The following is a 13,594-nucleotide window of genomic DNA, read 5'->3' as shown; positions in this document are numbered from 1 at the left end:
CTTAGACCTCTATATTGGGGGAGGGGGGAGAGCATGCAAATTATGCTCTGCACATACCCTCCCTGCATTTTTGCTCCCCCCCACCCCAAATTTGGTGCTACGCTGCCAAATTTTGGTAGTCGGTCAGAAATCCTCCTGCTGCACGGAAGCTGAACACAAAGAACACACACCTTATTTTTCTAGCGGCACTGTACGTCCGGAAGCGCGATTCAGACCGGAAAAAAAAAACAAAGGGTGTGCTCACCCTATGCTTGTTCCTTCTGTCCAAAACAGAATCTGGGTGATGGAGCAGTTCTGGTAGAAAGACAGGAGGCTAGAACGTGTGAAAGGCAATAGGTTGGGCCCTCCTCGGCAGTGGGACAGATCTGAAAATTGAGAGGATTCCTAGAACCCTCCTCTTAGTTAGCCCATTGGGTTCTGCTTCTAAAAAGTCTGGCACAACCGATTCCCTTTTCTCAATAGCCATGGGAACAGAAGGGGAGGTGAAAGATCTCCAGTTGACAGCCGCTAAACACACCTGCTTGTCCGTTTGGCTTCTCAGACGTTGAATTCGAACACATCTTCATGGTCAAGAAAGCCAACAGATTACTTTTTTTACAATGACAGCAGCGATTCTGAGAAAAAGGGAAGATGCTCTGGTCTCTTTCTCCAGAGCTGTGGCACATGCACATCTTCTCCTATAAAAGTACCCAGGTAGGCTTAATTTTGTCCTGTAGAGCAGTGGTCCCCAACCTTCAGCCTCCAGATGTTCTTGGACTTCAACTCCCAAAAATCCTGGCCAGCAGAGGTGGCGGCGAAGGCTTCTGGGAGCTGTAGTCTAAGAACATCTGGAGGCCCAAGGTTGGGGACCACGGCTGTAGAGCATCTTTTAAAAATTCACCTCTGGCAGAACTGGACGCTGCAGAAGGAGTGGTTCCCCATCAGGTGGAAGGAGCTTTAAAGCGAGTCTCCAAGGGCCTGCCCAACAGTCTTGGCAAACAACTAGATACACACAAAGGCAATTGATGTTCCCTTGGTTAGCGTGCGGGAACTTCCACTCTTCCCTGCCAATACACTGCCTGGAAGGGAAAAAGCCACTCAAAATCATGCCACAGAACTATCTTGTGTGGCCGTGCACCTGAGAAGCACCTCAAGAACCCTTTTAAAATAAATCAGCCTAGGGAAAAAGTCTTGGTTGCCAGTTTCCCACAAGGCAGGTCTAAATAAAGAGCACCGATTCTGGCTGCCCCACATCTGGCTCACATCTCATGCTGCAAGCCAGACTCACAGGAGCCCCGAAAGCCGGTTGTTTTTTAATTAACTGCTTAACGTGCACATCTTGTTCATTACCTGGATTTTTTTTCCTATGAGTGAGCGACGGGGCAAGCACAAAACTCTGCCTTGGGTTGGCCTTCTCTGTTCACTCAAGGATGAGTGTGGGTCATGGACCGTGTGGTCCCTTATGAATGGCTGCTTCCACTTTGTATTTGCGCAGGCAAAGGTAGCGCACCCCGACTTCCCAACTTCACACCCTGGAAAGCTGAGTTACGTTGGCCAACCGAAATGGTTTCTAAATACGAAAACTGCCTTAGAACCAGTAAAGTGATGTTACTAATATTGTTGCTGCTGCTGTTGGTGGTGAACAGCTGTTATTATTATTTCGTACAGACCTGCGTTATCTCAGTGCAGAATATGGGAAGTGACATCTAAATAGAAATTTGTTTCCATTACTCATTCGGCGTTGGAAAAGTAACCTGTGGAACGTTACAGCAAAAGCTCAGATCTCCGAGCACGTCTGTGTAAACCTACGGGAGCCATTTTACACGGGAGGTTGGGGGGGAAAAGGGGCAAGAGAGAGAGAGAAAAACAGAGAGGAGGGAGAGAGAGCAAGAGCGAGCAGGTATATGTGTTGGTATCGTGTGATGTCAGTTCTGGCAGACTAGCTGCGTGTTTGGTATCTCTCTGCATAGGGATTCTAAGAGGGATTCCCCTACATCTCGGGGTGTGTCGCGCTGGATCCCTGCACAAGGGCCAGCGAACCCCTCCCCTTCCCGCTGCTGACTGTGGGTGTGCCCCAGGGTCAAGAAGACAGAATAAAACCCACCGGTGCTCGGCTCACACTCCTCCAGGTCTTCGTCGTCACTCGGGCACTCGGCCGAAGCCACAAGGAGATCGTCTGTGTTCTACAGAGAAGGAAACAGGAGATCCGGTTGTCAGGTGTGTGTGTGTGTGTGTGTGTGTGTGTGTGTGTGTGTGACAAAATACACCATGGAGACACCCACTTCTGAACCCTTCCCACTCTACACCCCCCCCCAATCTCCACTACAAACATACCCCTTTGGGTGCAATAATTAAGTTGGCAGCTATTATTTTATTTCACTTCCAAAAATCTTTATATTTGCTTCTCCCCCTCACCTGGACACAAACGTCTGTCCCCCCTCCCATCAGCTTCAGCAACCCAGAACATAATGCCTCAGATGAAGGGCAAAGCAGGCATTTCCAAAAAGCTTGAGGAAATGAGCCATAAAGGAAGGCCAACATTATCCACACACATTAAGTCCTTTTCACTAAAACTGGGAGCACTCCAGATATTGCACTACAAGCCCCATCAGCCCCAGCACCCATGTAGTCTGGTTACGGTGGGGTTTGAATCACTGATGACCTTGAGGGGTACTTAGATTTGGGAAGAATACCTTTGCCTTTAAAACACAGGATTCCGAGAAACCAGGAATCACATTTCTGAGAATTATCAAAACAACTTGGGTCTTGCCGAGGACAACTTTGATTGAGGGGCTTCCTATAAGGGCACTTAAAGAGACTGTATGGTGTAGTGGTTTGTGATGGGCTGCGATGCCACCTTATTCTATGATTTGCCATTTCTACCTTGCAGGGTTGCAGGGAAGACAAAACAAAGGAGGAAGAGGAGAACTCACAAGAGGAAATATAGACTATAAAAGTTACATGCATGCATCCAGAGAGATGAGTACGCATTTAGCGAAGGCCTGTAAAAAACCACGCGGTGGTGATGGTGGTAGAGAAACATCTTAACAGTTTACAGTGGTGTCTTGCATAGCGATGATAATCGGTGCAGCAAAAATCGCTGCAAAGCGATTTCGTCGCTATGCGATATTAAAAAGCCCATAGTAATGCATTGAAACCCCTTCAATGCGTTCCTATGGGCTTCAGACTCACCTTTAAACGAAAATCCTCCATACGGTGGCCATTTTTGCTTCCCAGTAAGCGAGGAATCCGTCCCAGAAAACAGCGGGCAGCCATTTTTTTAACACTGCAGCCATTTTGGAATCGCCGATCAGATGTTAAAAAATCATCGCTTTGCAATGATTGGTAAGCGAAACAGGGTACCGATCATTGCAAAGCGATTTCCCCCCATTGAAAACATCTCAAAGCAATCGCTTTTGCGATCGCAAAAACTTCATTGCTATGCAATTTCGTCATTAAACGTTAAGCAAGGCACCACTGTATTTTAAATTGCAATCAACCACTTGGGGTTGATTTTGTGTTTCAGGTGGCAGGACGGGCACAACCGTAGTGCGTGCAAACTAGACTATTAACAGCATAAGGTGAAGCTGTTTTGGGGGATTTTGATCTTGTCTTTTCTCTCCCAGTGGGCCACTGCAGGAGGCTAGCTTTTAGTCTGACTCCGCAGCTGGATGGTCATGCCTCCAGGTCTTCCCCAAGGCAGACATACTAGAGGAGAACGTTTTCACTGAGGTGTCCGAGTTGATTTCCCAGCAAGTGCCAGGCATCGCTTCCATTTGCACAGTGTTGCCCCCACCAAAACACCAGGGATGAGGAGGGAGGAGACTGGAAAGAACCAGTGAGGTTGAAGCATTCGGAGCCACACATGTGCTTTGGCTCGTTGAAGCATTTGGAGCCACGCAGAGTGGATCACCAGCATCTTGACTCATGAGCCTTTCTTGCTGCCCAAGGCCTGCCGAAAAATAGAATCACAGAATAGTGGGGTTGGGAGGGGCCTCTAAGTCCATCGAATCGAACCCCCTGCTCGGTGCAGGAACCCCAATGAAAACAGATCTGACAAAGGGTTGTTCAATTTTGTTGTAAGCCACCCAGAGACCTTTGGGTAGAGTGGGCGGCATATAAGTTAAATAAAATAAAATAAATAAATAAATAAAATTTCTCTTGAATGCTTCCAGTGCTGGAGCGCTCACCACCTCTCGAGGTCATTGATTCCATTGCCGTACTGCTCTTACAGTTAAGAGGTTTTTCTTGATATTCAGCCTAAATCTGGCTTCCTGTAGCCACTGTGATGTGTCCTGCACTCTGGGATGATCGAGAACAGATCCTGTCCCTCCTCTGTAGGACTACCTTTCAAGCATGTGAAAAGGACTCTCCTATCTCCCTTCAGTCTTCTTTTCTCAAGGCTAAATATGCCAAGTTCTTTCCGCCTTTCTTCCTAGGGCTTGCGTTGCAGTCCCCTGATCATCCTTGTCGCCCTCTTCTGAACTTGCTCCAGTTGGTTGGCATCCTTCTTCACGTGTGACTGTCCAGGAACTGTAGTAGAAGGCTTGGAAAAACCCTCCATAGGTATCACGTGCGGTGTAAGAATGACCACACGGATTATGAGCCTGCCCTCGCAGTAAACGCTGCATTGCTAGACGCATTTCACAAACTCAGCCATTAAACGAAAGCAAGCAAGCAAACAAACATACCCAACAGGAGCATTTTGCCCCGTTTTGGTTTGCTATATTAACGGATAAGCTGGGTTGTACCCTGATGTCTGTGCTACAATCAGCTGCCTGCCCCCATTTCTCTGACATCACAAGGGGCTGCCCCTTCGTTTCAGGTAATGGGATACTCCTATCCTGGAAACCCCTACCTCCGAGACTAGGGCTGTACACTATGATTGTAGACATATGTATGCACATATGTACAATTTGCTCCAAATATCATCCAGCAGCTATTCTGAGCTGTATCAGAGAGAAAGAAAAGGTCACGAGCACCCTGTAAGCTCAGCTGATTACAGCAACAGTTTTTTGCTCCTTGCTTTCCTGCTCTGCTTCTCTTCTAAGTCAGTGGTCCCCAACCTTGGACCTCTGGATGTTCTTGGACTACAACTCCCAGAGGCCTTCACCACCACCTCTGCTGGCCAGGATTTCTGGGAGTTGACGTCCAAGAACATCTGGAGGCCCCACGGTTGGGGACCACTGTTCTAAGTGATCATGTTGAGAAGACCACAAACTTCTGGCCATGGCGGTAGCCATTACAGGGGCCTGATTACGTTAAGAACGTCTGCCTGCCTTGCTTCCTTTCCTTTTCTCCTGTCTGCTCCCCTTGACTTTTGTGTCACTTTTTTTAAAATTCAGAAGACCAAACTGAGAGGCTCTTTTCCGTTGACTGCCAGCCCTCCGGGATTCTTCCCCACCAAGACTCTCCAACAGGGTTTATGCAAAAAGAAGGCTCAGGAGCTCCACTCCGTGCCTTGATCCTTGTGGCAATATCCAGTCCCCCACCCCCTTATCCTCACTCCTGACTTTTTGCTGTGCTGATTTCATGGCAGTACAACAGGAGAACACTGGGTCATTGGACCAGGACGCAACAGGCAACGGTGCATCCACCCTTGCCAGCAAAAAAAAACCCCAGACTTTCTCCTCCACCAGCACCGCTGAGCCGGAGATCTCTCTCTGCACCTGGAGACGAAGGGAAGCACCACAACTCTCCGAAACGCCTGCTGGCGCCCTGACGCTGGCAACCCGAGAGTGGGCAAAATGCTATAAACGAATGAATGAATACAAAGAGACAATTCATCCACCATCCGCTACCACACATGTTTACTAATATTTGGATCGAAGGGTGGGGGGAAGAGTGCCTGGTTTTGTCACTATTTTAACATTTAGCAAAACCCAATGGGAAATTAACATGACAGACAGATCCAGCCGGTCCTTCTGCTGGTTGCCAAGCAGCTTCTACCCACAGCGGCACAGCAGTACCATTACATAAACCTTACTGAGGGCTCAGTCCCCACCGGAACTGGGGCTGGCCTCTGTCCGAAGACCACTCACATACCTCCTGCCTAGGGTTGAGTCTGGCCCCATAAACAGCAGGTGCTGAGCATGGCCTGGGTGCCATCCACACACTCCCCTGAGGCTGGATCCAAACGCGGAACGGCTTGAGCCAGAGAACAAGATGGTGACAGGAAGAAATGCCAGCTGGCCTGGCAGCTGGGCTTTTAAACACTGGCAATGAGGCAGCATCCTCCATCGAATGTGAAAGGTAGCAGGCTACTGTCCACTGCTTACTTCCTCTGGGACATACACACAATGCCACCCGAGGTTGGCACTTCTTCTGCCTCGCAGTAGGGCCAGCCCTGTACCCAGGGTTTGAGTTCTAGGCTCTCTGCCTGCCATCTAGATCTAGAGATCTATTATACTTGATCTTAGCCAAAAAGGCCAAGAAGCAAGCAATGCTCAAGCATCGCCAAATTCCTCGGCAACTTTGATGACTAGACGGAAGGGAGGTGAAATAACAGACTGAATAAGGGTGAATGAACAGAGACTTAATCCAGAAGTGTCTCCTGGTCAGTTGAAAGGCCCATCAAGGAATAAGGACGCAGCCCGTGCTGGATGGGGTTGCACTCCCTCTGAAAAGACAGGCGCACAGCTTGGGGGGTAATGCCCCTCCTGGATTCGTCTCTGAGCCTGGAGGCCCAGGATTCGGTAGTGGCCAGGAGCGCCTCTGCACAGTTTAAACTAGTGTGCCATCTCGTCTGGCGACCCTGACACATGACTTATTTACATCCCGCCTGGATTACTGTAACACGCTCTACGTTGGGCTGCCTCTGGAAAGTGTCAGGAAGCTTCAGCGGGTCCAAAACGCAGCAGCCCAGATGGCAAAGAGGGGCTGGCCGCAGGGATCACACAACGACAGCAGCTCCGCTGGCTGGCAATCCACTTCCGGGCAGAATCCAATGTGTTGGTTCTAACCTATAAAGCCCTAAATGGCTTGGGGTCCAAGCTATCTTGAGAACTGCATCTCCAGGGCTTGAAAATTTTTTAGAATGTCTCACCAGGCAGTCAAAAATTTCACCAGTCAGCATGACCGGACTATAGACGTGCAATTTATTGGGATTGGGAATCACTGATTTATACCCTCAGACTTGGGTTGCTTATTACCTGCGTGCCTGTGGGGTCATGAAGCTTGTATTTCGAATGCCTTTCTTTTGAATGTCTCCAGCAAAAATAAAACTGAAAGCCAAAGCGCCTGGCCTCTTAAGGAGTCACAGTTCCCTCCCACCCCAGGATGTGTCCTTGTTCGGTTGAAATTGGGAGCAGGGAATCGCCATATTCTCCAGCATGGGACTACTCTACATTCTCCTGCAGAGCCATATCTCTATGTGACGCTCAGACTCTCTTCTTGTGAGAAGAGGGCAGCTTTCCTTTTGCAGTGGGAGGGGGGAGGGGAGGACTGCAGGATTAGAGAGAGAGAGAGAGAGGCAGAGGGGAAGGAGGCAGGCAGGGAGGGAGCTGTGACTCGTCCAGCAGTGTATTTCACTCATCACAGACGAGTGCATTTTTCAAGCCCTGCGCATCTCCCATTATGAGTCTGCCTGGGTGACAAGATTATCAGGCCCTTCTCTCAGCCCTACCGCCTTCACAGATGTGTTTGGTGGGGACATGGAACAGGGCCTTCTCTGTCACTGCACCCAGACTCTGGAACTCCCTCTCACTGGAGGCCAGGCCGGCCCCAGCTTTGGTGTCCTTCTGCAAGCAGACAAAGACCTTGCTCTTTAGACAGGTGTTCCCTTGGTGACTAGTTGTGTGAGAGGGAGCTTTAAATGGTTTGTTGCACCTTGTTGCTTTAAAATGTTTTTAGCACTGATTTTATTTACTGCTTTTAATGTAATATTTGTTTAATTCTTTTTTAAATTTTGCATACTTACTTTTTTTTAGCTTTTAAATATTATCTTTTTAATGACGCAATCTGCCCTGAGTCCTTTTAAAGGAGAAAGACAGGGTAAAAATATTTTAAATAAATAAGACAAGCCTGCTCTCAATGTGCAAATGAGACAGCGAGTACTTTCCCCCCCATTAAGGTTTGTGCAAATTGCACAACATGCTCTTATGCAGAACTTGTCTCTTTTTTTCCCATTGTGAAGCAAAACACACAGTGCGCTCACACAGAGACAGCCAGTCCAGAAGAACGGACTGATTGTTCCAAAGAGGAAAAGCATCAGGCACTTCACAGTCCACGCAATATGGCAGTGGCGTGTGTAGCCGAACTGTGTCATTTGTGAAATTTATGCAAAAGTCATTCTTGCAAATGAGAAGACTCTTTTTGACAGCTGGGGAGGGATGTGGACACCTGCCCGGACATTAAAACAGCCAGGAAGGGGCCATTCACAGCCTCTGGAGTAGCTAATACTTGATGGGCCAAAGAACTGACTCAACAGAAGGCAGAGTCCTATGTTACTCCCTGTGAGGAAGACAGGAAACCCCTGCAGAGGGCCATGTCAATGGGGTACAGCAGTGACTGCACTAGTCGTGGGGTGCACAGGAAACCCTTCCGTGCCACGAACCTTCCTGACTCCCAGCCAGGTCCTCACTCCCAGCCGGGACACTGAAGTGATGACTGAGGATGGGACTTTTGGAACGAAGGGACTCCCAGTCCCATCATTCAGTGGGACACTGTGCAATCCCCAAGCAGAATTACAGGACCAGGAATCCTTTTTGATTCCGGAGATCCCATCTCTTGTAAAGAGTGGCCTCAGCCGAGATGATCTACCTCGCAGGGCTGTTGGGTGGACAAAATGGGCTCCCCGTCCCCTTCACGTTTTGTCTTGGGAGGAAGGAGCAGGACACAAGCTTTCCTTAAGGATCAGGAGGGAAGAAGCCGAGAGCCTGCGTGGAATGCGAGACACGAGAGGCTGTGGAAGGGGGCATCTCATACCCTTTTTTCTTGCTCTCTCCCCCCCCCCCCCCGGACTCTTCGATATTAGTATTCTGCAGCCATCGCTGTGCATCTCAACCCCAGTGTGTCAGAATTAGCATGACAAAGGCCTGGACAGGAACCCGGGGCAGGGAATCAATCATGGGGGACTGAGTTCCAAAGGGGGCGGAATATCAATGAGGTGGCTTGGAGACAAACGATGGCAGGAGAGACGCCCCGGCCGCCTTGCCCCTCCGTTCTTGTCGCCACTGCTGCAGCACTGCATGGCGGCTCTTGGCAGCCTCCTTTCATCGCGCGCCCAGCCGATGCGAGACAGCAGCGCCAACCCACCCGCCCTCTCTCTCTCTCTCTTCCTCTCCTGCCTCTCCCCCTCTGCATAGCTTGCCAGGTGTCTTTGCCTTGCAGGCAGCTGGAAAAAATAGCCTGGTCTTCAAGAGGACTCGTTTTAAGAAGCTGGCCTGGCTTTATCCCCCTCTTCCTCCCAATTTCTGTGCTCGGCGAATCCATAAACATGCCCAGGCATTTAGCTCAGATCCACCGAATGAACCCGTTTTCTGCTGTCTTCCAAGGTCAGGGCTCCCGTGTTGAAACGTGCGAAGCCGCAGGACGATGCCGGCGACCCTAAGCACACGCAAAGCACTTTCCGCTTCCCGACTACATGGCCCCTTTTGGCCCACCCTCATAGAGCAGGGCTTTGGGGCAAAGATGATGGGCACACCCCGGCAGGGCGCCATCCTTTGACCTTCCAGCCCCAGGTGGCCTGTGAGGAAAGATAGTTTTCTGGACAACGGCATGCACAATACACCTGCCGGCGGGACCTCTGGCTGTAGAATTCTGGGAAATGTAGTTTTCCCAAGAACATTTCCAAACCAGAGCTGTAGGTAGGTCCTCTCTCCATGCTTGCCTGGCAGGAAGGCTCTGCTGGTAAGACATGGCACGCCATGACTCCGTTGGGACAAGCCATCTTATTTTAGCCCTACTCTTCTAAAGTTCGCCCAGATCTTGTTCCTCCTTGCCCCTTACGGGTATGTCGACACACTGAGGCCTTCAGGACCCAGTGATTTCTCCTACTGGGAACCCCATGAATGGAAAAGGCACTTGGAATCTTGAACGTGCACCTCCGTTCTGCCAGGCCACCCTGAGAACATGGCAGGGGAGCGATCTACTGGAAGGGAACGCGAGAGGTTCAATCCCACTTCTGTACCAGCGCTGGCAGAGGCCGTTCGCAGTGGGCTTTGGAGCGGACCACGTTCTTGGGTAGCCAAGCTGCTGCAGGGAGCTGGCAAAGGCGCCAAGCGATACGGAGCGGCTCTCGGACGGTGCCAAGTGGCCGACAGGGATGGCAAGAAGTGGCTGGGGGATAGTGGAGGGCCCTGGGGAGGCAAACAGGTCTCGCTAGAGTGGCTCTTGATGAAATAGCGCATGATCCACGAGGCCTGGCACAACGGGAGAAGATGCATCTCAACAATTTGGAGACTCGGCCCGCATTTGGGTCTTCCCGTGAGATGCTCTGGAGGAAAAGAGAGAGTCGTGAACGACTCCTGACATCAACTTCATCGCATTTCTCCGAATCCTGCCTCCATTTTTGCCCAACCTGAGCTCAAATCAAGCCGAGGGACAATGTTCTTCTTTCCCGTATACAACTTGGGCTTTTCGCATGAAATCTTCCTAAGGTGCGAGTTTTCCTACGCATTTTAAACTAGTGTACCCACTTTGTACACATGTCCCTTCATCGATTAAATGGCGTTGGCGCATAGTCTTTTGTAACGGAGAACCAAATGTACAGATTCTATTTTAAATGCTAAATTTGGTTTCCAGTGCATTTCATTTCTCTGAAAATTACCCCAAGTCTTGTCACTTTGCCCATTGCCGAAGCAAGGGGCACTTTGCCTCACAAATTATTACCACAATAATTTTGTGCTGTCAAGTCACTTCTGACTCATGCCAACCCTTTCCCGGATTTTCAAGGCAGAGAGAATTGTACTCAGAAATGGGTTCCCCTTCCCTTCTTCTGGCACCGTGCAGCTTTGCCAAGGCCCCACCGGCTGGCTCTCCTGGGATGAACTGCGGGAATCAAACTCCCAAGGAGCTAATCTAGCCAGCGAATCAAAAGATTATACGAGGGGCGAAACAGTCTCGTATGTTGAGAATCTCAACTACAACATATATTCTTCCTCATCCCTCAAAGCGGGGCCATGTCATCTGAAAACAACAGAGGAACACAGTGAGACCCACCATTCAGTCTGGAAGGGGCAGATCTTACTTTTCCACAGGGGTGTGAGTGTGTTTGTCTATCTCCTAGTGGCTTAATTTATTTGTTACATGCCTTTCCTCTAATGAGCTCAAAGCAGCATCTCCTCCTTCCCACGGTATCCTCACAGAAACCCTGTGACATAGGCCAGGCTGAGAAAATATACAGTGGTGTCTCGCTTTACGATTGCCCTGCATTACGACGAATCCGCTTTACTACAATCTTTCTGCAATCGCAATTGTGATCGCAAAACGATGGTCTAAATGGGGGATTTTCGCTTTGCCATGATCGGTTCCCTGCTTCGGGAACCGATTCTTTGCAAAACGATGTTTTTTAAACAGCTGATTGGTGGTTTCAAAATGGCCACCGGGTAATTAAAATGGCTCCCTACTGTGTTTAGGAATGGATTCCTCGCTATACAGGCAGCGAAAATGGCCACCGTATGGAGGATCTTCGCTGGACGGTGAGTTTTTACCCCATTGGAACACATTGAACGGGTTTCAATGCATTTCAATGGGGTTTTTATTTTCGCTTAATGGCGATTTTCCTGGAACGGATTATCGTCATTAAGCGAGGCACCACTGTATGACTCCAGTCTAGTCCAGGTTTACCCAGGTAGCTTTGTGGCTAAGGGGGATTTAAACCAATATCTTCCTAGTTCTCTCTCAGATGGATAATTTTCCTATCTACCTCTTCTAACCACTATGCCACACAGCCTCTCACTACCTGACTGTTACTCTTCCGCTGCAAGCTGCTAGCGGGACAACAATTTATTTGTCTAAGTTTCAGAGGGAGGGGATATCCCTGTTATTCTGTTCATATAGCCTGTCCACATTCTACTGGGTTTGACACTTTTGCATGAGTAGAGTTATTTCACCCAAGCCATCCTTTCCAATAACTTTAAAAAAAGAAACATTTTCCACGTAGATCTTTTTAAAAAAAAGGTAATCGTTTGATTTATGTCAAAAATACTTATGCACATTTCATAGTCAGATTGCTTTCAAGACTTAGGAAGCCAGGTTTCGACTGAATATCAGGGGAAAAAAATTCTTAACTGTTAGAGCAGTACAACAACGGACCTCAAGAACTGGTGAGCTCATCAACGCTGGAGGCATTCGAGAGAAAATTAGACAACTATCTGTCAGACCTGTTATGATTTGGATTCCTACACTGAGCAGGGGATTCAACTCAATGGGCTTACGGGCCCCTTCCAACTCCATTAGTCTACGATTCTATGAAAATGGCTTGTAATGACAACAAACAGGTGAAAGTGGGGGGGGACTCGTGTTCTTAAAATGACAACAGAAACAGAAGCAGGCTGCCATGCTAAAAAAAAAGAGTGCAGTACTACTCTTGCATTTAAATCCTGCTGTTTAAAAATGTGCTTATTGTTCTTAACATACCTAAAGAGTGCTAAAGGGCTACTTGATAAAGATAAATCCAAAACACAAATTAAAATTAAAGCTGTATCAGAATGGTTCCAGCCAGAAAAATAACTGGGGGGTGGGGTGGGGGATGATTTCCCACGAGATTATTTCATCTGGCTGACATGCCACCGTGTATGTCACATCCATAGTGTTTTACAAAGGTGGAAAAACAATGCCACTGTGCTCTGTAGCTCAGGAGAGACATACTTTGCCCAGCACAAAACAAAGCGAAAGACACACACGATTTTCTATGAGCAGCAGTACGGAGATAAGCCCAAGAGGATGAGAACTGAACAACATGTGAATGCAGATGGCCGCTTTCTGCTGAATTACACCCTTGGCCATCATTCACCCCAGTGTCACCGACGCTGGCTGGCAGCCATCGCTCTCCACGCTTCCGATCAGGATTCTTGCCTAGCCTCACGCCCATATCCCCCAGGATCGACGGGCGGTTCCCCCAAAATCCGGCAAGATGGAGATGTTTCCGTCAGCCGTAGGAAGAGGTGGTGGTGGTCTCATGCTATGAAGGTGTCTTGAGGGGAAACATACAGGGAGAGCCGGACCCTCGGCCACTCTGCTGAATAAGGCCACGTTCTCCCATCTTCGGATACCAAACCCTGCATGTGTGCGCATGCACTGGGGGGTGGGCAGGGCTAGGGTTTAATCCGGACGACTGCTTGCGAGCCCCACGCCAGACGACGGTGGCTATTCTGGATGGATCCACACCCACGTCCAGGGGCCGGATTCAAAGATTGTGTGACATCCACCACACGTTCGTCTATCTTGATGTACCGCCTGTCCCGCTCCATCACTACCACACCCCACTCTTTTTTTTCCAAGGGATAAGAAACCAGGCCAACCTAATTACTGGCACAGTTGCCATAGCAACCGGAAGAGGACTTTGTCAGTGGTTTCTTTCTCTCTCTCTTTTTTTTTTTGCTTTTTTTTCGGGGGGGGGGGGAAGGTTGGAAAAAGGGAAAGAGACGTCATCTGTGCCAGCCTGCGACCGTTT

At 49.1% G+C, this 13,594-nt stretch overlaps 1 protein-coding gene across 37 annotated transcripts in view; it reads right to left on the bottom strand.

The window, feature by feature from the left end:
* The window catches only part of NRXN2 (neurexin 2), a 559,504-nt gene that overhangs the window by 42,854 nt on the left and 503,056 nt on the right, over positions 1 to 13,594 (bottom strand). For all 37 annotated transcript variants that reach the window (XM_078382060.1, XM_072984193.2, XM_078382066.1 and 34 more), the window contains one exon: positions 2,084 to 2,162. In XM_078382060.1, coding sequence (XP_078238186.1) covers positions 2,084 to 2,162 — 79 coding nt within the window. The remainder of the gene's footprint in view (positions 1 to 2,083; positions 2,163 to 13,594) is intronic.

Source organism: Pogona vitticeps, chromosome 15 (assembly GCF_051106095.1).
Source record: "Pogona vitticeps strain Pit_001003342236 chromosome 15, PviZW2.1, whole genome shotgun sequence".
Classification (NCBI taxonomy): Eukaryota; Metazoa; Chordata; class Lepidosauria; order Squamata; family Agamidae; genus Pogona; species Pogona vitticeps.
The sequence above is the reverse complement of the archived record's forward strand: the minus strand, read 5'-3'. Positions and strand labels throughout refer to the sequence as shown.